The 23,897-nt window shown below is 50.9% G+C and overlaps 1 protein-coding gene across 4 annotated transcripts; it reads right to left on the bottom strand.

Moving 5' to 3' along the window:
* Positions 1-814: 814 nt before the first annotated feature.
* On the bottom strand, positions 815-23,854 carry ZER1 (zyg-11 related cell cycle regulator). Of its 4 annotated transcripts, XM_082327240.1 has the most exons (17): positions 22,942-23,071; positions 19,366-19,527; positions 17,809-18,068; positions 16,783-16,933; positions 16,045-16,481; positions 14,276-14,452; positions 13,076-13,190; positions 12,408-12,554; positions 11,967-12,140; positions 11,045-11,260; positions 10,307-10,348; positions 9,586-9,705; positions 9,009-9,124; positions 8,689-8,877; positions 7,609-7,706; positions 7,122-7,224; positions 815-5,679 (listed from the first exon to the last, which is right to left on the bottom strand). In XM_082327240.1, exons 3-17 carry the CDS (start codon positions 17,964-17,966, stop codon positions 5,622-5,624), a joined length of 2,301 nt encoding a protein of 766 aa, XP_082183366.1. In that variant the 5' UTR covers positions 17,967-18,068; positions 19,366-19,527; positions 22,942-23,071; the 3' UTR covers positions 815-5,621. The 4 variants fall into 4 exon arrangements, with proteins under 4 accessions (XP_082183366.1, XP_082183365.1, XP_082183367.1 ...); XM_082327239.1 differs by lacking the exons at positions 19,366-19,527; positions 22,942-23,071 and adding an exon at positions 23,599-23,854; XM_082327241.1 differs by lacking the exons at positions 19,366-19,527; positions 22,942-23,071 and adding an exon at positions 23,604-23,854.
* Positions 23,855-23,897: the final 43 nt, after the last annotated feature.

Below are 23,897 nucleotides of genomic sequence, written 5' to 3'. Positions count from 1 at the left end.
TCTTTTCTTACAGCTTTGAAACCTGTCTTACAGAGATCAGAGCTTATCTCTGTCTCAAGGGTTTCAAGCTAAATGACTAGTTGAAATTAGGCTTAGTTCCAGAAAGCCTCTACTAACAAGTTTCTGAGCGGAGAATCTAGATTCTTATGGCATTCCGGCTAGGAATTTCAGGCTGCTGGAAGCCTAAGGTATCTCTCTGTACTCTTAGAACGTGGTACGTTTTCAGCTTCCTAGAGGCAGTTTGGTTTCACATGATTCCTCCTCCTACTTCAGCCGCCTGCAGTCCGATCCTTTAGAGAGTTCCAGCGACCACTGAAGGAACTGGCAGGTGAACCTGTGCAGGACCAGGGTCGGAAGAAGAAAGTCACGCTGGCCTTAAAGCAGATTGACTGTTTTAAGCTAGAGTCTTTTCTTGAGTACGCAGCTTCTGCCCACTTACAGAGCTTAGGCTATGGGATGCAAGCCACAGATCCGTTACAGAGTTCAGAGACAATCTCTACAGCCAAATATCGTTTGGGGTTTTTTTCTACTCTCACATCATTTCATAACAATACGCTCTTCCTCCACGCCTCTTTTCTATTGACAAACAGCGTTGTATCCCTTGGAGTGATGAGAGGCAAAGCCACTGAACTGCATCATCAACACAGGGCAGCTCCTTTCAGTTTTAATGAAATATATGACAGCAAACGGACCAGCAACGTACCTAAGTAAAGCACATTCATAGACCAAAGGAAGAAGACATTGTTAAGCACTGGGTTTAATACACAGCGGGTATCCAATGGATACAACAGAAAAGTTAATTCATTCAGAATTGTAAGGAAGCAACAGTTGTGCATTATTATTTTTTTGCTCGGTTTCACCATGTACAAACATTTGAACCTGGCCTCTTACCATTAGGCAGGTCAATGGGCAGAATAAAAGCAGACGCTTGCTCATAATAACTGAGGTTATTTTTGTTAAGCAAAACAAGGAAATACATATTTGGTTAGCTTAAAAACTTTTTTAAAACAAGAAAAGAATTACAGAGAGAATCGGTGACAACTATATGAAATCAAAATAGAGTCTGCCAAAGCAGAAGTGTTTCAGTTCAGCAGCAAATCTCCCTCATGCCTTTTTTTAAGTGCTGACTTCTCCTCCAGCCCCCACGTTGCTTTTCATCCATTCCTGACGACCATTACCCTCTGCGCTTCACACACACGGTTGTCGTGGAGACCAGCCGTTTCCCTACTTTTAATTCTCTTTTTTCCCTCACAAGCCACCCTCGAACACCTGAGCCGTGGCAGGCTCCTCCCTGAACAGTCTCAAGAAAACACCTTTTCTGCAGAGTAGTGCCTGAATGCAGTGCCCCTAGAGCTCCTGCTCTGCTGGTAATTAATTGCCTTCTTCACGTGATGAGAGGGGAGCAGGCTGACAGCTCCGAGACTTTTCCTCCCACTCATCTCTTGCGGAGACGAGAGTGACTGCGCAGAAGCCCGCCCGAGGTGACGAGCTGGGTAGGCTCCAGTGCTGAACAGCCATCATCTCAGCCATAGGTAAGTGCAGGGCAGTAGCAGCCATGATGCAGACGGGGCAGATAATTACCTGCCCTGTTACTAATTGCCACAAATATCAGTGCTAAACTTTCTTGGCTTGGTTTAGATGAGAAAGTCTGGTGCTGCTGGGTGTTAAGCATCGTACAAGTAGATGCCAATCGTTACAAGCAGTTCTTCCCACAGATCTTGTAAAATGGAAGCGCTGGTGGAAAGTTGCCCACCAATTTGCTCTCTTACCTATTCCAGAGAAAACGGCAGACGCCTGACACCCTGCGTGCTGAGGACTGCTGTGACGCTGACTGGGGCCACTGAACGACGAGGCACCCTCCAGCCAGGAAGGAAACCACATTTGGTCAAGGTAGAGGGTTCCTTTGTTGGCACAGTCTCTGCGGAGAGCTACCGAGTTGTGTTTGTGCTCTGCTTGCCAAGCTTTTCAATATTAAAGGAAAGGTAGTAGTGAAAACACGAGTAAGAGTCTGAGCGGGACAAGTACGGAGCACCAGGAGCCCCTCTGCCCTGTCTTTACACACTAGGGCCTTCTCTCCAGCTGGATTCTCATTTGTCAGGTAGAACCCTGTTCTGGTTTTCTGGGCAGGGTTGGTCGTTGGCTCTATAATTCTGCGTGGACTTGAAGTCTCCCGGTTCATTCCTTTGCTCCAGCAAAGCTCAAGTCCTGCGAGGCTTCTCTGTGTCAGGCCAGCATTTCAGGGTATCCAACTTCCCCTTCTACATTAGGCCTTCACACAAAATCAGCCGCTTTGCCCTCCCTTCCTTTGCAGACTATTGGTATGATGGCTGCAGGCAACTATCCTGTTCTGTCCTGAGCGTTGGCTCTGCAGCAGCGATTCATTAACTCCTCTTTGCCTCCAAAAAGTGCTTTCAGGTCACGGTACGCGCGTTGCGCCCGAGGTGCAACAACTCCTGTTGGTTCCCTTAGGGAAACTGAGGTACAGCCTAGTTTCAAACTCCCGATTACAGGAATTCCTGGGTTACGCTCAGGTGTTCAGAGGATGCCTTTCTCTCTTTTGCTCCTTACAGAAAGTAAATGTTATTTTTCAGCTCACAAAGTTTGTTGGCTTGCAGACATTGAAGCTTGTAGCCAAAGCTCCTGTTACTCTAACAGGGATGCTATTTCTGTTAAAACGCTGTCTCAGGAATTTACCTTGCTGGTGGCCCGACTCAAAATCTCGCGCGTAGCTGGGTGTAACAGAGCAGTTCCAGTCCCCCCTTCCCCCCGGGACCAGTGACAGATTTCAGAAAGCTCGGCTGTTCTGGCAGGCTGGCCTGACTCCCATGAATCTCCATGTTGCTGGGAATTTGAAATCTCTTTATCCTGGTTCAGGCTCAGGTGCAGCTTGATGAGGATATGTGAGCAGCAAGGACAGAGCTTATCTCTACAGTGTGAAACAAAGGTTTGATGCAGCTTGGATCTCGTTTGGGCCAACGTGGTCCAGCTTGCAGCAGGGGAGACCGGTAACAGCTGAACTTACGGGGCACTGGTTTGAAAATCCCAAACCTTTGGGGGCTCGAGGCAGGTGGCACCAAGCCATCCCTTGTTGGTTAACCGTGGTGTTGTCGTGCCAAACCCTCAGCGTACAGCCCGGTTGTTTGGCCGCGATTACAGGGCAAGGCTGAGGTCTGCTCTAGCCGAGACAGGAGTTCCTGAGCTCCAGCTGCCTCCCCACGTGGCAGCTGCGCTCTGGGGGCCACGGGTTTCTGATACCTCTCGCATCTGTGATGTGTCCCCTTCTGCTCCACTCCCGCCTTGCCAACACAGTCAGAATCTTGAGTGCTCTCTGTCACGCGATTCAAGATTTTAGCGGTAGGAGCTTTCACTACACGGGCATTAGAAAGGAAGAAAGCCTAGTGGGTGGCACTGGCACGTGAAACAACTTCAAAAGCACAGCAGCGCTAAGTGGAGAATTAAATGAGCAAAGCCTGGCTCCCCTAACGCTCCGAGGCTGGCTGGCAGTATTTGCAGCCTCTCTTAGTTTTGCATCTAGAAGGACGATTAGCAAATGTTATACAGAAAACAGATCTTGAAACAAGCTTCCCTGTCTCAAAGGGACACAAATTCTCGGGGAACAGGAATAAGAGAGAGAAAAATACATTTCAAACGACTGCAAAAAAGTATAATTCGTCAAGTTTTGCAAACCATATGAAAACAATTCAAAAGTGACACAAAAATATATATAAGTTTGAAAAATACTTAAAGAAAAAAGTACAGATCTCACAATATCAAAACAAATGACGTATGGTTAAAAAGGGGAAAAAAAAAAAAAAAAGACATTGAGTAACACCATACTGGCAGAAAAAGTAAACCTCTCCAGGGCAGCTGTGTTCTGTCATTTAAAGTGTCAGTTTGTGTATCTAGGATCTGTCTATAACGTGCTCAGCAACGACAGCATTAACTCTGAGCATTAGAAGAACCTCATAGCAGCGAGTCAAATCCGAGAGCAACGTATACACGGGAAGAGAGCAGCAAGGGTCACGGCGCGCAGAGGCCTGAAACGTCCTGGCTCACGTGGCCCCGCTCTCCTCTTACTGCTCCCAGACATAAAATCTTTTCTAAATCCCTTCGAAGGGAAGATTTGTGAATTGTAAAAGAACTGTGGCAAGCGGAGGGCTCTAAGCGTGGGCTGCACGATGTGCTGCGGGGTGCCTGGCTGTGAGGCAAACCTTGGCCTTGGGCTTCTTGAGCCTTTATGGGTCCAGAGTCTGACCGGTGAAAACCAGCTCAGCGGGACTCTCCCCTCACCTACGTCGCGTCAGTCGGAGTAACCGGATAGCGCTAGTGGGAGTCAGGTCAGAATAGGGCCTTTCGCTTCCCAGAAGAGGGGGAAGATGTTGGGGTGGAACAAGAGGTGCTGCGTCAGGGGATCGCCCTCCAAAGGGTGCCGGGGGCTCCCCAGTCTCAGGAGAGGACTTCAGCAGCTCCAATGACAGCATCTGCGCTGCAGCGAGCTTCCTGCAAAGGCAGGTTACCTTGCCACTGAGCACGGCTCGCACTGATGCAGACTGAAACAGAGCAGAACAGCGCCAGTCCGCTACTGGGACTCGCACAAGGGGTACAGGCTGCTCTGGACTGGGGCCCAGTAGGGCTTATGATGCTCTGTTACGGGGAAATACGCTCCCTGGCATTTGTAGCCCTTCACCACAAACCAGAACACAACTAAAAAGGCGGTGAAGGACTGGAACGAAGAGGTGCAGCCCTTTGTGAACAAACCTTGTTCCTTGTTGCGCAGGCTCCCTTAGAGAGAAAAGCTCTGTATTGCCACGGATGCGTAACCGTTTTTACTGGTCACCCCTGACCTGACGAGGCGGGGTGGGCTGGCAGATCCTACTGTACCGCCAAAGGGGATGAGAGACCTCCCCTTAATGGGAATGTCTTACTTCCGAATGCCCCGCGGACAGTTAGCAATGCCTGCATTAATGCGAGTCTTCTATAAAAACCCTTAAGGGAGTGAATTGACTTGCAAGATCTTCCTTCCCCACTTCCTCAATTTACAGAAACATCACTAAAAAGGTCAGTTCTTTTGGTCTAACTCTCTGGTATTGTGTCCCCCAACCTCTCTAACCAAATAAATAACTCGTCACTGCCTGTAACCCCACCGAGCAGCCAAAACCCACTCAGGACTGGTGTTCTCGCAGACATTACAGGACCTCATGCAATACAGCAAAAGGGAATTTTCTAAAAAGTGGGAAATAAAAACGTCACACTAGCGATCACGCAACTAGGTCTTCAAGCTCATGATCATTTGAGGCTCTCTGTGTAGTCTAAAATAAAAAGGTTAAAAGATACATAATGTAGTTGTCTTTGTTTTTTGTTTTCTTTTTGTACAGAAATCATACACACAGAACTTCAACCTGAAACTTCATAACAAAAAAGTCCACTAATGTAAGGAAAGCATTTTGTTGTGCAAAAAGTCCCTCCCCCCTCCCCTGTTCACCTTCATCTACTGAGGGTCTCACACACACACATAAAGTTTCCTTCCAACAGGCGAGTTGGTAAGAAAGAGTCCTCCCTATGTACAGTGAATGAGAGAGAAGCTGGATACAGTGCTGGCAAGAGGCATCGGATGAGCGCCTCTATCTGGAAGTGTCCATGTTCTCCTCCTTAAAGTTACTGCAGTGCTCTATAACTTTCCTACGGATAAAACAAGGACAAGGAGAGAGGGTTTAGTTTAAAGCTTGCGGCACGACAGCTGCGGGACAGTAGCGTAAGAACTGTCCGACAGCTTGATCTCTGTGTCAGCGTATACTATTTGCAGCAGGCAGTCTCTTTTATGCAGCAACTGATATTTGTGTCAAACCCAGTACACTCCACAAAAGCAGCTCATGGTTCAGCCCCATGGAATTTCAAGGGATGGCAGGACGCATCCAGGTCCCTGTGTGACCGTTCCTTCATCACCCCCGTATCCGCATCGCCAGCTCACTTCGACGCACATCGGGACACACGTGCATACCGACGTTTGTCGTTCATTCTGCTGTCGTCTGTCCCTGCTTCTCCTCCTCCCGCGCTGCCCATCACCACACACAACCTGCCTAACTGTGAGAGGCTTCTGTGGGCCCACCTACCGGCTACGTATCGCCCACCCACCGGCTACGTACCGCCCACCTACCGGCTATGTACCGCCCACCTACCGGGTACGTATCGCCCACCCACCGGCTACGTATCGCCCACCTACCGGGTACGTACCGCCCACCCACCGGGTACGTACCGCCCACCCACCGGGTACGTATGGCCCACCCACCGGGTACGTACCGCCCACCTACCGGGTACGTACCGCCCACCCACCGGGTACGTACCGCCCACCTACCGGCTACGTACCGCCCACCCACCGGGTACGTACGGCCCACCCACCGGGTACGTACCGCCCACCTACCGGCTACGTACCGCCCACCCACCGGGTACGTACCGCCCACCTACCGGCTACATACCGCCCACCCACCGGGTACGTATCGCCCACCCACCGGCTACGTACCGCCCACCCACCGGGTATGTATTCCCCGCTGATCTCCACCTCTCTGTTATATTTATCCTGCAGGTATGAAATGACAGCTCCCAGTCTGCCAGGGATTAGAAACTGCAGCTGGCTTTTAAAGCTCCGGAAGAACGACTCCAAAGGCAGGTGGCATAACAAAGTTAAGCTGGGGAAGCTCACAAAGGTGATGGACTCTCTCCACTTTTTGAAAAATCCTCTCATTTTAACTGTGTGGTCAGCAGTTTTACCAACAGGCCAATATGGTTCTAGAGACAGGGAGCCCACACAGGTATGGAGCACAGTGATGACTGGGGACTATCGGCGTAAGAGATGCCATTAGCCCTGTGGCTCCCCAGTCCAACGGGCCACTTCTATAACCAATTTGGCCGGCATCCATCAACCCTGGATGCTCTGCGTGTATTGCCCACCTATAAACACCTCTCCAATCTTCTGCTTTCATCCTCTTTTCCCTGCACTTCTCCTGCGTTTGCTTCTTAACCCACATCAGTACAGGCCCTTCTTTGGTAGCCTCACTTGACGCAGAAGAATAAAAACTAAACTAAAGCTAAATTGAGTGTTTGACGATAGTGCATTGGTTTCCTACCGGGCCATTTCCTTGGTCTCTTGCCGTGCTGAGGCCATTTTAATCATGTCCTTCAGAAGGGGAATCCCACCTTCTTTGATCAGCAGCGGGCAGTACTTGTCAGCTGCAGAGAGAAGAATAAAACAGGTCCTTGTGAACCTTCACAAGAGTGCTCCAAAGGGTGGCAGGAGGGGAAGGAGAAGTCTGTGGCCTGAGAAGCCACAACACTTTTCTTTTTTATGGAGCCAGCCTGCTAGGGGTGCCCTGGCTGTGAAAAACAAGACCCCAAATGGCTGAGAACACAACAGCATGGCCAGAAGGACCAAAACACTGAAGGAATTTCCTACACACTAAGTTTTTTGTTTGGCTGTGCTGCCTGGACATTCCAGAAGCATTCAAAGAAGGTTCTCTCTTGGCTACGCTGGCAAGACTTTTTCAGCTAACGCGCTCAGATCCACACCCTCAACTTCTACAGCGCAGTGGATGTGATTTCGAAAAGGGAACTTACGGTAGACAGAGACCAGGTTATACAGTGCCCAGGTAGCCCAGTGCTGGCTGACTGGGGAGATCCCTTGTGGAAGAAGTCGAAGGATTGGTTCAAATGACCTGCACGGAAATATTGCAGAAAATATTGTTAAAAATCCAAGAGCTGCCTCTTTCAGCACCTTTGCCACTCAAAGCAATACAAACTGTGCTCACAGATACCACAGCAGTAAATCCATTGGCAGCTCAAAGATTCTGGCATCAAAGACCAAGTCGGTGTCACACGGCAATGCCGGCGGGCTTACAGGCCCCACCGCTTTAGCACAAACACGCTGCCCGGATAAACAGCGGCAACGAACGCAACCGAGTCCAAGAACCGATTTCCAGCCTCCGTCAGTCATCTCCTCACGACAGCTGAAACCCAGCAGCACTGATCTTTCTGTAGAGGGGCCAAAGCAAAATTATACCCGGCCAGAGCTGGCTGCTCACGTGCAACGGTGGCTGTGTTTCTTCTGACAACGCTAATGTGTCTGTACCGGAGCTCAGGCCTTGGAACGCCGTTCGCTCTGGATCCCTGCCAGGCACTATGGGAATACAGAGTACCTGATACCCTCTTACAGGAAGGGCTTTGGAGGATTCCACCAGTTGTATTAACCCTTAAAAGGATTTCTGGGAACTGTGTCTAAATATCCCCCAGAGGAGAGTGAAAGCTACAGCAATCCATGTGACTTTTCGAAGAAAACAGACTTAAGGACGTGCAAAGGACAGGAGTCTCAGAGGAAAACGCTTAGGCAGTCCCAGACAGTCGGATTGTGGGTTTCCTAACTCCGCAATTTCACCAGAAACACGCAGGAGAAATTCTGTTGGGCTCCCACGCCTCTCCCACAGGAGCTGCCAGGCAAGGTGTCTAATTTCAGCAGCCTGTGTAACATGTTTCAAAGGATGATGCAAAACTGTCACTAAACATCTCCCTGAAGATGTTTCTCCTTCACTCTAAAGAGAGCCTCCCTGCTGGGCTATACCTCTTCCCTGCTCTCTGCTGCTGCTGGCTTCCTGTGACACTCCTGGCTCCTAGGTGAGGGGGCCAAACTTTCCTGTTCCTCACCTGTAATTGATATTTCTCCTGGAGTTGATGTCCCAGCTCTGGATGGCTGCCCACATCCTCTTTACAACCTCCTCCCGGTGGGGCTCGCATATACCCCAAGCCTCTGGACCATCAAACATGATATGGGAGAGCACGCCACAGGCATTATAGGATACCTCGATCCCATCTGCTTTGCTCTCCAGCAGGTTGCTGCCAAGAGAGAAGACATCATTTAGAGGGGCTGATGCACCAAAGGTTTCAAAGTCTCCAGGCGATTCGGGAGCAGAGCTCCAGAGCATTCACCGTGCCCCAGCCCAGCTGCTCGTTAGCCAGGCACTCACCTGAACACACTGATGAACTGGGAGGTCATGAGCTGCGGGCGGAGCTCCTTCACCTCTGCTACGTTGCCCAGGAGGCCCAGCATGTTGCGATGCAGCTCCTGCTTCTCTGGGAATTCCTAAGCAAGCGAAGAACAGGGATTATACAAAAGCAGGGCTGTGGTGACGCTGAGAACAAGCAACCCTGGAGAAAGATTGTACAGCACATCTAGAAAGGCTGAGTATTTTTGGGGTGCCACCAATGGCTCTTTAGCAGATGCCAAATGGGATCTCTAGTGTTAAAGACACACGTGAGAGGAGAGAATCGAGGCCAGGGCCCACTATTCACTGCTGCTCTACTTAAGGAGGACTGCGTACAACGCGGGGAAAGAGGAAGACGCGTTGAGTGTAAGTTTCTCTGTTCTTCTACTGGTTGGGTGGATGGATGTGAGAAAGAAGAAGACATGCAAGCTTTTTCTCCTCTGTTTGAGCAACATAGGAGGTACTGCTTCTAGATTAGCACAGCCAGGGATCCTGCCCAGGCACCTGCATCTCCCCTGCCAAGGCCAGCATTCCTCTAGCGGAACCCAGACATACTCACTTTCAAGCACTCCAAGAACAGTTTCATGCCGCTGTAGTTAAGGAACATTTCACAGTTATCGGGGGTCTCATCAGTGATGTTCCAGAGGGCACTCCAGGAGAACTCCATCACCTGATCACACTACAGAGCCGAAGAGAAAGGGACAGACACAGCTTTGCTTATGTGGGAGCCCAGTGCAAACCAACCACTTGTGCTCCCTCCCTGCTGTCACCCTAGATCACTCCAGAGGTAAGAAAACCTTGTTATTCACTTTCAACTTGTTAGCAAGTGGGTTTTTTGTTTAATATTTTTGCCTCCCCGTCACATTCCCCTGCCTTCACCCTGGGACAGGAAATTCTGCAGCATCAGCTGAGAAGTCTTGTGTTTGTTAGAGAAGCTGAGCTGGCACTCCGGACTGATCATAGAATCGTTAAGGCTGGAAAAGACCCTTAAGATCATCGAGTCCAACTGTTAACCCAGCACTGCCAAGCCCACCACTAAACCATGTCCTCGAGCACTGCGTCTGCCCTTCTTTTAAATACCCCCAGGGATGGGGACTCACCCGCTTCCCTGGGCAGCCTGTTCTGGTGCCTGACTACCCTTTCGGTGAAGAAGTTTTTCCTAAAATCCAACCTGATATCCAATCCTAATAATCCAATCCTAATATCCAACCTGATCGCCATGCCTAAGTCAGACTGAAGAGAAAATACTCTATGTATACACTTCCGGGAGAAACACTCACCGTTTTATCAGCCAGCTTCTTCTGAATCAACTTGAGCATTGTCTGTGGGCAGAGGAAGGGGAACAGTGAGAAACAGCTCAAGAATCGCAGAGCTAAAACTAGCTGCTGTAGTACTGCAGGGCTGGCTACAGCCAATTTGCAGGCACGTGCAGTTTTGTTACCCTTTGCAGAGACCCTACTTGCTATCTCTTTCTCTAAACCAGCGGGACTGGGTTATGTTCAATGTTGCCAGTATTCACAGAGCTGAACTATATCACAGTCCCCAAGCTGTCGAGTTTGCAGTCAAGTCAGTTTTGATCTGTATGACAAAGTCTGGAATGTGGTATAACTGCACCAAAGCAGTGGCCTCTGCAGCTCTTTGAAAAGGTGAGGGATATGGGCTGACATGAGTTGGGAAGCAGATGCAAACTCGGGGAGATGCAGAAGGAGCTAGTCACAAGGTGGTACCAGTTCTGGAAATAACATGATGAGGTGAAGAGGTTAAGGTATAAGGTTACACTGCTTCCCTGCTCTTGCAGACAGCCTGTCTCTGAGATCCTGACTTCCAGTGCTGGTAAGCAAGTAAAAGACGTCACCTGGAGGGGTAGGTTGCAGGAAAGGTTAGCATTGCTAGGACACTAGTTCGCTCCTGTGATACTGTAGGGCTGGATCACTGGCTGGATGCGTTTGGTGGACTGCTGCAAGGGAATTGTGCTAGCCGGGGTTAAGGATACGTAGACACCTTGGGACCATACCAACCATCACAAAACCCATCTTGCCCACAGCTTCTTTATGATCGTTGTCCACCTGGCAGACCAGAGCGTTACAGAGGTGCACAGCGATGCGCTGGATGGACTCATCCTGCCGGCTCTGGTTGAGGATGTTCAGCAGCAACTCATTGACTCGGCGGTACTGGAACTCCAGCTCCTCAGGAATGCTGAAGTTACACAGTGTCAGGCAGCAGTTTCGCTGTACCTGGGTCAAAAAGAAGCAAACGCTGGGCCAAGTGGCTACAAAAACATGGACCCCATCACCTCATGCTTCCTTGCTGCTTGGTACTGAAACCATCTTCTTGCTTGATTACAACCACTAACATTTCTGTCACCCTCCTATCCAGCACTGTGCTTTAGCCATGGTCTATCAGTACCCTTTTCACTCTCGCTGTCGCTCTGGTCTCGCACAGCCACACCATCACCCAACGCCCATTACTTTCCAAGCCAGTTCCTCGCTGCCTGTAAGCTCTCTACGCAGCAGTCGCCATTCTGCAACCCAGTGGCATCATAGCGTATAATGCCAGCGAGCTTCCAACACAGTGTACTGGGATAACGTTTCTTTCTGTTGACTCAGCACCCCCAACACCCGCACCCTTTTCACCCCACAGTCAGCGCTGGATGTCTATGCTATGTTGTACACACCCTTTGACCACTATCATGGGATAAAAAGGAGCCTTGCTATAATTGCTTTCTTCTCCTTCTTCTGGAGAAAATTGCAGGGATAAGGAGCACCCTGTGTGTAATCCCCATCACTGAGTGAAGGCAAGGAGCGGATCGGGGCAACGGCTTCTCTGGTGTCTGCCTTGGCTCGCGTCCTGGAGGCTTGTTAGTCTTAGCTAACACCAGGCTAAAGACTTAACGCAGGGAAGGAGGACTATGGGAGCCGAAGGAGGCTGGGCTGCTCTTACTGTGACTTCCTGGTAGGACTCCATGCCATTCAGCACCACCTGGATGACCTGGCGCCGCAGCTTTACACTCTGCTCCATGCGGTACTCGGAGTTGGTCAGGTAGAACAGCGCCGCGCTGCCTGTCACCTGGATGTTTTTGTCATCCTTGTGGCACTTGAGGGCTGTGATCACCAGCTGCAGAGAAGCAACATGAAGCTTCAGTGCCACTGACTTGCTGTTGGGTCTTGGAGTGACTGTTATGGCTGTGTGGGGCAAAAACCGTCACAAGCCTGCAAGGAACGCGTGGCCCAGGCATTGCAGGAACATGCTTATGAAATGAAGGTACCCAGTTCCACTGCAATACTGGAACTTTCTCCAGAATGGCCTGATACGGCGTTCCAGGTGAAGAAAAGGCTGGGACTGCAATATTTCCCTTGTAAGTGTGAGGTAAATGGGGCTTACCTGAAGGGCTCGCAGCAGCTGGCTGCAGCGTTCGATACGGGCAATGTCAAACAGGAGGTTGATGGCCCGGGAAGTGATTTCTGGCCGGTGTTCAGTGTAAGCCTCAATAGCATTCAGGACTTGCTCTTCGTTCTTGTCTCCGCTCACCTGGTGCAGAGGAACAAAAAGAGTCAGGGAAGAAATGATGAAGGAGGAAAACCACCATCAGAAGGGAACTCTGAGGGTAGATCAGGAAGGTTGAATGGTACAACTGCCCCCTGCCCTGCTAGCAGGATGAGGCCCAGGATGAGAGCAAAGAGGTTGAGTCACTTCTGAGCCCAGAGGGACAAGAAATAGCACCTTTGGGGCAGGAGGATGCTGTTCACAAGTAAGGCTCCTATTGTCTTAAATCCTTTTCTTGTAGTCAGAGACATCCTGGTCCTTCAGGCAGGATGATTTTTCCATGCCCTTCTTTGAGAGGCATGTTTTTTAACCCTTGTAAAAACCACTTGGGGTACAGGTCTTGCCTTCTGGCAGTTTTCCTGCATTATCAAGTAGCTCTTGAAAGGTCAGAGCTCAGTTGTCACACCTGAGATCCTAAGAGCTCCGCTTGACTGGCAGCCAATGATTTTCATGTTCTTTCAACTTCTACCAAGTACCTACTGCCAATATTCTTGCAGCCTCATTACCTTGTAGGCTGGAATATGCGTCAGGCGGCAGAGAGATGTTTCGAAAAGGCCCAAGAACTGGAGCGGTCGTTTCAGACCCCGGAAGGGAGCAATGCTGCTCTTTGCTGGCTCAATGCTGAGGAAAAAATAAACGATCGCTCATGTTAGTACCGTGTTTCTTCAGGTGCCCCCTGCCACAGAGACAGCGATCAGCTCTCCATTCACTCTGATTGTACTGCTCCGTAACTAGAGTAACAGCTGCACTTCAGTTGTATGCCAGTCAGCTTCTCCTAAACATGATGTTAGACGTTCATCCCAGGTGATCCCGAGTGAAGGGCTAAATGTGTTCAGCAGAAACAGCAGTAAGAATTTACACAGACAGAATGCAGCTTTCCCAGGTAGAATTTGTCCTGGAAATTCACTAGCTGGGGTGAACATTTCCCCTGAGGAAAGGGCTGTGGATTTCACTCATCCAAACTATTTGCAAACTGGACTGCATGTCATCTGATAGACACGCTAGTCTGCTGCTGTGATCGTGCAAGAATGCTAGTTTTGCTGCCATGTTCCTTACTGACCAAGAGCCAGTATATTTTTCACCAGCGTGGGTGGAAAGGGGCCAGTACTGCCCCGCTTGTTTGCTGTTGTTCACTAAGTGCTCAGGGAAGAGGAGGGCAGAGTTCTTGGCTGATCGGGAAAACCAGACCTCCAGGTATGCCCCTACTGAGGTGCACCAGGGTCTTCAAAGGTTGATCCGCCCAGCATCCACATCGAATCTGAAAATATGCCTTCAGATTCTGAGTTCCTAAAACACTCAGCTCTCCTATGAACAGTGACGTGTTGACGCAGTGTAGAAATGCTCTCTCAGAAGAGCCTGGATTTCAGTGAGGGCAAGAATGTTTTGTGCAGAAAATGTGTAACGGGCTTTGGAGTCCTTTCAGAAGAATGTGTGTGGAAAAGAAGAACTGAAATACTTCTTCAGATATGTCTGGGAGGCAGACAGGATGAATTCTTTATCACTCTTAGAAGTCCTTACATGTGTCACGTACAAGAATCACAGCGGATTCCCGTACCAGTCTTTAGCATCAGGAGAAACTAGCAACAGCTGTATCCTGCTTTTTAGTATTAATTAGAATTTGGAAACTTAGAAGAAGGAACTGTTCTTAATTCATCTTTGACTGATCTATCCATCTAAGCAGGCCTCAGTAATTGCTGTTTCCTTACCTTGTCTGGCCCATCTTCTCCTCCATGCTTGAGATAGTGCAGTTCTCCAGCATGGTGTGCCCTGAGATATCGAGCGAAGTGAGGTTTACCAAGTTTTCCACAAACAGGTTTAGAACCCGCCGGGTCAGCTTGAATTTGTAATAACTGGACAGATGGTCTCGGGAGATATCCAAGTGCCTGCAAATGACAGAGAGGAGCTCAGAGCCTGGGAAGCATTAGCTGGGGCTTCTGCCTCTCCACCAGAGGAAGATGACAAGCCAAGTGTGATTATTCTTTTTTATTTATTTATTATGATTATTATTTCCTTCACAAGATACAGGAGGATCTGGCAGCAGGATCTGGCCCTGTGTCTAACCAAAGCACGCAGATATCTGGTAGAGGTCTACTTAGAATGGAGCACAATGAATCGCTTGGCCACACATCACAAAGGAAACTGCTCCAGGCTCAGGAACTGCCTTTCCCAAGCTCCATCACAGCAGCCACCTGAGCATTTCTGCCTGGTGATTAAGATGCACTAGAGGATCTTTGCATCCCCAGAAACATATGTTGCCTCATCCCACAAATTAAGTTACACAAATTTTTGTCTGCTTCCCCAATCTTTTATTTTTTTTCCACCCCAGGCTATTACGCTACCCTGATTTCATTTATCTTCAGGTATTTAAACGCTTAAGCTCTGGGGCAACCCTGATGCTAAGGGAGTGGTGGCACAAGCCATAATGTGCAGGTGGGGCCCTTTACAGGAGCGGGGCTGCTCTTGCCTGCCAAGCAGTAGCCAAGACCCTTGGGAGAGACATTTCTAAACTGCCTAAGACAGGAGCCAACACCCCACTCACAAAAGTGTCTTCTACCTGTTGTAGACCACGTTTCATCGCAAATCACTGGGAGTTAAGTACTTGGGATTTAGAAAATGTTATCCAGGACGTTTCCTGAGACTCCTGGGTCATATGTTAACATGGTACCCCCTAGTGTCTGCAGTCAGTAGAGACGATACTAAAGCCATGGCAAAGTATCCTTCGTGTGAATAGTAAGGCCCTTCTCCTTGGCTTGGAAAGTCCTGGATTCCTTTCCTGACACCACTGTGCAGTCTGAATAGCAATTGTCTCAACTCTCTTTCAGGAAGTCATTTCACTGTCAACGCGGCTAGGTCAGGAGCGCCTATTTATTGACACTGCTTCTTCCCTTGGCTGCACCATCCATGCACAGTGCGCTTCCGCGGAGCACAGCGAGCAGACAGCCTGAGCTCAGAGTTTTTCCTAGTTTTATCTCAGAGCCAGGCTTAAAACTTCGGACATTCCCATTTGACAAGTGGTTTGGAGGACTGAGTTTCACAGTGTGATTATCACTATATTAATATATGTACACATCTATAGTATTTTTTTCGCTGTCTCTCAGGTATTCAGCTGTTCTTTTTTGTGTGGCTGGGAGTGGTGGTGGTCGGTTTGTGGGCTTGTTTGTTTTGTTTTTCTTTTGTTGGTGCGTGCAGTTGTGGTGTGTGGTTTTTTTTTGGGGGGGGGGGGGGGGGGGTGTTGCTTTTTGTTTTTCCAAGAGGGAGTTTCTGCTTTGTGGTGTCCTTTTGCAAGCAAAATGCAGGCTGGCTTTAGACATGTCAGACATGTACAGTGAGAAAAAGAGTGAGCCTGTTCATGGGGAGGTTTCTAACTTGAAAGCAGCAGTGGGTGGCTCTCCATGAGCAGGCAAGTAGACCATTCCTAAAAGACCTTTCCCTATCAGTGGGAAAAGGATAAACAAGGAAGAACAGATCTGCTGACCTGAGCTTGCGAAGCTGTGCGATCACTTGGATGTGCTCCTCTGAAAGGTCCATGTTGTAAAGCACTAAGGAAACCAGACTGTCCTTCCACTGGGTCAGAAATCCCACATCGTTCAGCTGGATCCCAGAGAGATCAAGAGCTGCAAGGGAGGCCAAAGGCCGAAGCAACGTCTCCACATTTACCCCTTCGATCAAGCGGCCCAGGTTCAGGAAGCGCAAGCGGCTAAAGCCTTCAAAAGTAAAGTCCTTGACCAAGACCTGGCGAGTGGGGTTCACCAAACAGTCATCTTCACAGCCTCCAGGGTTCTCCTCCTCGTAGAAGATATTACAGCAGCCAAAGAGGCTGAGGGAGATAAGTGTGTGGCTGAAGCTCACCAAGGTTTGCAGACTCTTGGCTGTCAGCTTCTCACAGTTAGTCAAGTAGAGCTCAACAAGATCCTGGAAGATGGGAAATCGAAGTTAGAAATGTTTCACAGGTAGAGTGCCCACCCTGTTTGCTACAGTACCTCCCACGGGGAGAGCCTGAGACCACATATCATCGAACTCGACCAGTGTCCCCATCCCATTCCCTACAGTGGCTTTGGGAGCTGAGAAGGGAGAAGCTGAGGTTCTCCCAAAGAAAATTTGGATGGTGAAGGATGGCGTCTTGGGAATCTCTGGGTGCCTGGATTCTAGCTGGTGCCCATGCAGCAATGCTGCTATGCACAGTGGCGGCTGGAGGCTATCGGTGCAATACCACCTGCTTCCTGATGGCTTCCAGGTCCTGATCCTGCACGATCTGTTCCCGCAAGTGGATCCGAGCTAGCCTGGTGCTCCGGGGATCTGAGAACAGGGTGAAGAAGCTTTCATGGGGTTCAAAGATGCTGTCCGTCTTCACCAACTCCACGTACCTGTATTGGGGCAATGGCGTTAGCACAGCATGACACAAAGGCTCAGCTACAGTTCTAGCACCGTCCACTGGTTATGAGAAAATGTGACCAAGTGTGTCAGCAAGCGCATGCTCCCTCCTGATCATCCAGAACAGCCCTTAGGGTAATTGGGGCTGGGCTATCACCTCCTCTTGCACAGAACTAACAATCCTTAGGAAAATCTCAGGCAAAGATTTGTGCAAGGTCATGTGTGCGTGTGAGCAAACTGGATTCTGGCAAGCACAGACTCCAGGATTTTTTTTTTTTCCCTAGCTGTTTAAAGCTAGTAATTTGATTTTCCATTTTCAGAAAATTAGCTGGCCAAAGGCCTCTGCCAGACTTTGGGGGCAGGAGTTCAGCCAAGAGAGACTGTGATAGCCAAATTATAAATCCCTGGAAACAGGTTGCTTTGTAAAGCTATGGGAGCAGCAGCCTTAAAGTTTAACATCTGGTAGCACTTTGCACTCTTTATTTCTCTGCTTTGAGAGAGAGTTGTAATGCTGCAGTGGTGGGAAATGGGAAGGCTCCTTTGTTGCTTACTGATGTTCTTGAAAGAAGCAGTGACTGTTTGTTTCATTCTGGGTTTACCTATGCGGAAATGGTGATTTCCACAGAAACTAGAATGATATATAGCAGTACGATAACCCCTGGGGACACTTCCTTCTGAAGTTAATGCAAATCCTTATTTCCAATATGAAGATCAATTGGGGAAAAAAAGCCCTAAGAATTCTTCCCTGGTTTTTTCCCCCCTTTTATCCTTTCCCATCGCTCTTTTTAGAGAACTATCCTCCCCCTTCCCTGAGCTCTCGGCTCCTTCCCAAACCACACAACAGCTTTTCCACAGGCCTGAAACGTACTCATTGACAAGTTTGTCACAAATCTCGCTTGGCAAGAAGATGTCAGGATGCAGCCGGAGAGTTTCATTGTCCAGCAGGTAGCAGAGAGTCCCCTCCAAGTTGCGAAGGCAGTAATCTGTGCACAAGGTCATTAGTGACTCCGGGCTATCGGATGCCATCTTGAGGGTATGGGAAGGGGAAGAGCAGAAGGAAGCTTTTGATTCAGTAGATTCTTTCCTCAAATGAAGTTCCAGGATGAATTTACAGGGACATCAGGACAGCTATAAGCAGAGGGGGGGGGGGGGGGGGAAAGATGCATTGAGAAAGGCGCATTGGCAAGTGTCCTGCAAAGCTGTTGTACCAGCAGGATGTTGATCATTGCGTTTACAGCCCATCACTTGCTGACCTCAAAAGAACCTGCAGCATTTGGGCCTCTCTGGCAGTATGCCCTTAATTCCTTGGTTTCCCCGCCCCCAGGGGACACTGTGGGAATGAGTTAACACAAAACATGTTTGGAAATGAGGCTACACAGCAAGAAAATGTTTCCTCATTGCAGGGGTTATCTGGCTGACAAAGGCTCTCTGAAAGGGAAGCGGCAGAAACCACACTGCTTGGTTTCCTTCAGAGCGGGCTGGATAAACCATCAGAAAATGTACTGTCGGGACGATCCTTTGTATAGTCCCAGTGGGATCTAGTGGCCCCATATCTCGTGCCTGTAATTCAGTTTGCCATCGTTCCAAGTGAAATTTTGTGTGAAGCTCAATGTTTTTTCTGTAGCGCCAAGCCAGAAGCTTCACGCAAGTCCTTGAAGTAGACCGTGAAGTGGATCAGAAGCCAGAGGGAAACGTACAGACTGGTTTGGCTTCCCTTTGAGTGCAGTGTAAAGCAAGGTTTATGCACACGCTGGACATCCGTACCTGTAGCTTGCCCAAACCATTTCAAATCTGTCACAAAAAAGTGTGAATGACTGACCTGGAAAAAGACAAGACGCTTTTGCCTTCTTCATTTTCAGTACAGACTAAAGAAGGATGGGCAAGGAAGATAGTTAGGGGAAGCTACTCCTGTCTATTTTCTTATTTGAAAAATCTCATGGCTGTAGTATTCAGACTCGCTCACTGGCAGCGGAGGAGGGCTTGCTGGAGCCTTGGAGGTGTTTAGCAGAAGTGACTGAAGACCAACAACACCATTTCCCTTTCAAAGGGTCAAATCACATTAGAAGCAACCCTAATGTGAACCCTTCTATATATTTCCATGGGCACACAAAAATTGTGTTGAAATGTTTATTTTTGATGTAAAACCTGTGTCTTATCAATAAGTATGTCCCTGCTGGCAGTGAGAATACCAGTGCTGTGGAGTCAGTTATTCTCCTCTGCACCGCAGCTTAGCAGCCATTGCTGGGGAAGTTGTTGCAAAATGTCCTTAACCGTATTCTGTTTCTGATCTTTATCCAGCAGCTGCAAAGATCAGGATACGTGTCTGCGTCTCCAGCTCTTTGCTTCTCTAAAGCCTCCAGTGCTCTCTTTCCTTCACTCCTGCAGTATCAGTACAAGACGGAAGAGTTTAACTCCCTTTCCTCACCTTAATCGCTATCCCCAAAGGCAGCCGGGGTGGATCAGGCGCCTTCCCTCCTCCCCCCTTCAGATGCTCTGTTCAGTCACTGCTGCGGCCATGACACCCCGATGAAGGATCAGTGAAGGCTGCGGACGAGGTAACCTTTCAAATTCAGACACCAAATGGTCTCTGTGGGTGACAGGAGCACAGCTGTGACTGAACCTGCCCGGCAGCCCAGGCTCCCGGCCTTCTGCTCCCTCCCTGTGAATGGATTTCTATGCAAACATGAAGGCAAAACAAGGTGGCAATCAAAGATCTTTTCTTCCTTCTGTGTTTCCTTAATTCTTTTTCTGAGGGCGTGCTTCAGCGCCAGGGAGGAAGAGTTGGCCAAGGAATTAACCCAACACAGAAAGGAGCCTCTCAAAAAGCAAGCGGAGATCAGGAGAACAGCTCCTCACTCAGCGATGGAGGAACGGCCGTGCTGGATCGCTCCTGCGGTACGGCCACCCCAGGCCTCGTCTCCCTGGGCTGAATCTCGTTGAAGTCTAAGTGGACAAAACCTTACAGGCAGAAGCAGATGCAGGTGATGAACTTGACTTGTTTTTTGGCTTTACTTGAATTTCATCGATAGTTTCTCCTTCCTATAAACATCTTTGGGAACTATACCTGCAGGCTACTGGCGGGATCATGTTCCAATCCCAAACTCCTTCTGACCCACTGTGTTCTGGCCTACAACTTTCAACAGCCTTTCCAGCGGGGATCTCAGGCAGGTTCTCTGCTGCTTTTGGTGCGAGAGGCAAAAGGTCTCCACGCAAAAGCAGATGCTGAGGAAAAAAACAAACCCAAAACCTCAGCAATCACAAAAATTGTACTTAACATCCTGATCAGAGATAGTCTAAAGGGTGTAACCTGCTCTTCTGGGTCACCGAGTCCTGAGCTGGGGTCATAATAACACAAAATTATGACTCCTCAAGGGTGCCATGATAGCTCAGAGACCTCTGAGATACACGTGGTACAAACAATGAAAATGAGTAAGATGGTGGGTCTTCAGTTTTGAAAAAGAAAGACATCCGTAATCCACAGCCCTCTCCTTTGCAGTTATGTCAGGAGAGAAGCCAAGGATGAAATGGGCCACTGAGCACACAGTATTGTCTCACTGGCCGTGAGGTCCCAGCTAAGGGAATGCAGGTGGGAGGAAGTTGTCCTGCGCTCTGCACCATGTCTGCTTTGGAGACTAATCCGCTTCACCTCCAGAACAAGTCCCTCTTGCAGATTTTGCCTGAAGCTTGCTTGAGAGAATCTTTCCAGAAAGGCAAGATCAACAGGAAGATCTGAATGAGCAGGGAAACGTGTTCTGCTATCCCTACCGGTTCCCCTGTGCCATCAGACAGGAGGTCCCCGCAGCCAGTGTTCTTCCACTGTTTACTACCCATGGCCAGAGAACTGGAAAACAAATTCCCATTGACAATCTATTATCACGTGCAGCTGGAAACAGCCAGTGCTTGGGACCTGTCCAAGCAGCTTAGAGCACTAAAGGGCAAGGACTGCCTTCCTGCGGCTCTGACAATTCTCTGTTCCCCCTCTGCTGAGACCAGCACAATGTAGCCGGTTGATCCTAGCCCTGGAGAAATCAGCTGCCCTTTAACTTCTGAGCTCCCCATGATCCACCAACAAAATCCCGTACAGAAGGTTAATAGAGAGGAAAGTGGTTAAACCATCCCAGTAAAATAACACCAAAAAAAGCATTCATCCTCGTGATTTATTATGGATATTTGAGTTGCACTCAGAGCTGCTGCTGTGACCTTTTGCACAGGACACGATACAAGCTTGTCTCTCCCTCCTCACCTAGACTCAAGACATGACACGTGGGCAGGGGGAGATGGAAGTAAGTCTCAATAGCTGCACTGATCAATATTGTCTCTTATAAGCTCAGTGTGTTGATAAAAATAAATGAACTAGAGATGCTGACAAATCACTAACATTTGCCTAATCATTATCCTCAGGCAGCTTTCCACAGGCAACAGATCGGCGAGTTGCCTGCCTAGCAGACTGCCACCGGCCCTGTCCAATGATGGGCAACGAGCTCTCTAGTGCATGTGTGGTTGTGAAGGGTCAAAGACAGAAACGTGGAACATGCCGAAAATTCAAGCGCAGGAATCGAAAAGTGACTAAAACTACAGCTGCCAATATTTTTTCCAATTTATTTCTCTAATAGATTTGCTTCCTTCTTAATGCACGAAGGAATCGAGTCCCTTGGAGACACAGGAGCAAGCATATAAAAGCCTGCGTACCCACCTACCCACAGAAGTGGCCCTCCCCGTGGAGTAACAGCACCCTCCTACCATCCACGGACCCAAAGGAAGCTGCAGTACACGCAGCTTCGCTCTCCCCCATCACCAGCCTTCCAGGTCCTGCCGGCCTCTCTGGCAAATATTGCTTATTTGTAGGCTACATCCGTATTGTTACAGCATTTCAGGCTGCACTGGCACGCGAGGCTTGGGACCGCTCTTGGCACTTCTGGGGCCGCCCGTGCCAATATTCTCTACCTTGGACTTCAGACTGATCTTCTCTCCCAGTCTCTCTCTCCAGGCAGCTGCCCAAAGCCAAGCCTGACTCACCACGGCTCCACGCCAACGACATAACGTTTACGCTGTTACTACAAAAATGATTGGCAAAGCTGAATTTTCCAGCATCAGGGACTTGTCCAAGGAGAGGGCAAACAATATGCACTGACGTGAATTGATTACAACGACTTTAGAATAATAAATTTAATGTAAATGCAGCGCTTGGCACAGGTTACCTTTTGAAGGAAAACTGCACTGTCATTTTAGCTGGCATCTTGCAGCTGCAAATCCCTGTGTTTTTATTAATCAATGGGTCATTGCAGCTTGTGTGGGGAAATGCCATCCCTGCCTCGCAGCAGGGAAACTGGAGGAGGAATAAATCAAACTATTCCGTGGCCCAGCAAAGCCCTGCCATTTCCAAACTTGTCGGCCTGCCGAGACCGACATCGCAAATGAAACGACTCCTGCTAGCTGGGAAATGTGTTGATCTTTGTACCTGCCCGCAGTAAAGATGCTCTTTCGGCTCACTGAACTACATCATGGGTTTTCTTTCCAAAAGGTCACCGGCCCAAGAGGACACCCCCGGGAGCCCCTGGGTTACTGCTCCCTGGGCACTGGGGATCCGCCACCACTAGACCGCGATGGTCCCCGACAGCCTTGCGAGCCGTTTCAGCAGCCTGCAGGCAGGTCTGGCCGCAAACCCAACCTCTCCTTCGCTCCCCTGACACGGGGCGCCGGCCCCGCTCCCTGGGGCGACCTTCCGTTCCCGAGGCACTCGGAGGTCACCTCGCCCGGCAGCGCCGGGGATCCTCCTGGACGGGCTGCCGCGGCCCAGGGCCCTGCCTGGCGGGGCCCGGCTGCTCCCGGTAGTCCCGGGGAGGGGATGGGGGCTCCGCCGGGGGGCACCGGGCGGCGCTGCCGGGGGCGGCGGTTCCGCGTGGGGCGGCGCTGCCTCCCCACCCCTCGGCGGGCAGGCCCGCTGCCCCAGGGCAGGGCGAGCCCCGCGGCTGGGACTGAGGAGGGGGACGCCAGCACTCACCTGGCGCCAGGCCCCCGCCGGGCGCGGCGGATGGGGGCGGCGGGAGTCCCGGCTCGTCCCGGCGCCGCTCCCCGGGGCGGGCAGGGGCTCCGCGTCCTCCTCGGGCCCGCTCCCCCCGCCGCGGCCTCCGCTGTCAACAAACCCCGCCGTCACTTCCGCCAGCCGGGCCGCCCGCACCGGAAGCGCCGCTGCTTTCTCCCCCCCGGAAACACCGTCCAGCCCGGAACGCTCGGGCCGCGCCCACCGGTCCCCGCTCCCGGCCACCCGCCGGAGCCGGAAGGCAGCGCGGGGCTGTCGGGACCCTGCCTCACACACCGCGACCTCACCGCCTCCCGCGGCAGTGACGTGACGTCACGGCAGTGGCGCTCACTGCGATGACATGATGTCACGGCGCGGGTCAGAGCGCGAAGCCGCCACCACGCAAAGGCTCGTTCGGCGGCGGCCTGGCAGGGCCTCCCCGGGGCTCCTTGCGCCGCCCGGCCGGGCCGGGCCCCGCCGCCCCCGCTCCCCACAGCCCCGCGTCTCCCCCTCCGAGGGCCGCGGCCGCCGCCGCCGCCACCCCGAGGTTCTGCGAGCGCGAAGCCCCGGCCCCACGCCCCTCACTGACGGGGAGGCCTCGCTGGCGGCTGCCGTTTGCCCGGGCCGGAGGCACCAGACCTTGCCTGGGAGAGCGCGGCCGCCTCCGGGGGTTCCCTCAGGGCTGGGAGCGCCAGCGGGGTCTTTTCTGAGGCGGGCAACGCCGGCGGCCGTCAGCGCTGCTGCTGCTTGGTGACGGGGAGGGGGCCCCAGGCCCGGCCGACCAGGCCCCGGGTGGGATCGTGGTGCCCTGGCAGGGCGCTGCCTGGCGGGGGAGCCAGGGCCGAGCCCCCGAGCGGCCCAGCCCGCCGGGAGCCGCTCCGAGGCCGGAGCGGGAAGGGACCGGCGGCCTGAGGCGGCCGCGGGGGCGGAGCCACCGC

Source organism: Platalea leucorodia (genome assembly GCF_965183815.1).
Source record: "Platalea leucorodia genome assembly, chromosome: 15".
Classification (NCBI taxonomy): domain Eukaryota; kingdom Metazoa; phylum Chordata; class Aves; order Pelecaniformes; family Threskiornithidae; genus Platalea; species Platalea leucorodia.
This window is presented reverse-complemented; position numbering and strand designations above follow the sequence as displayed.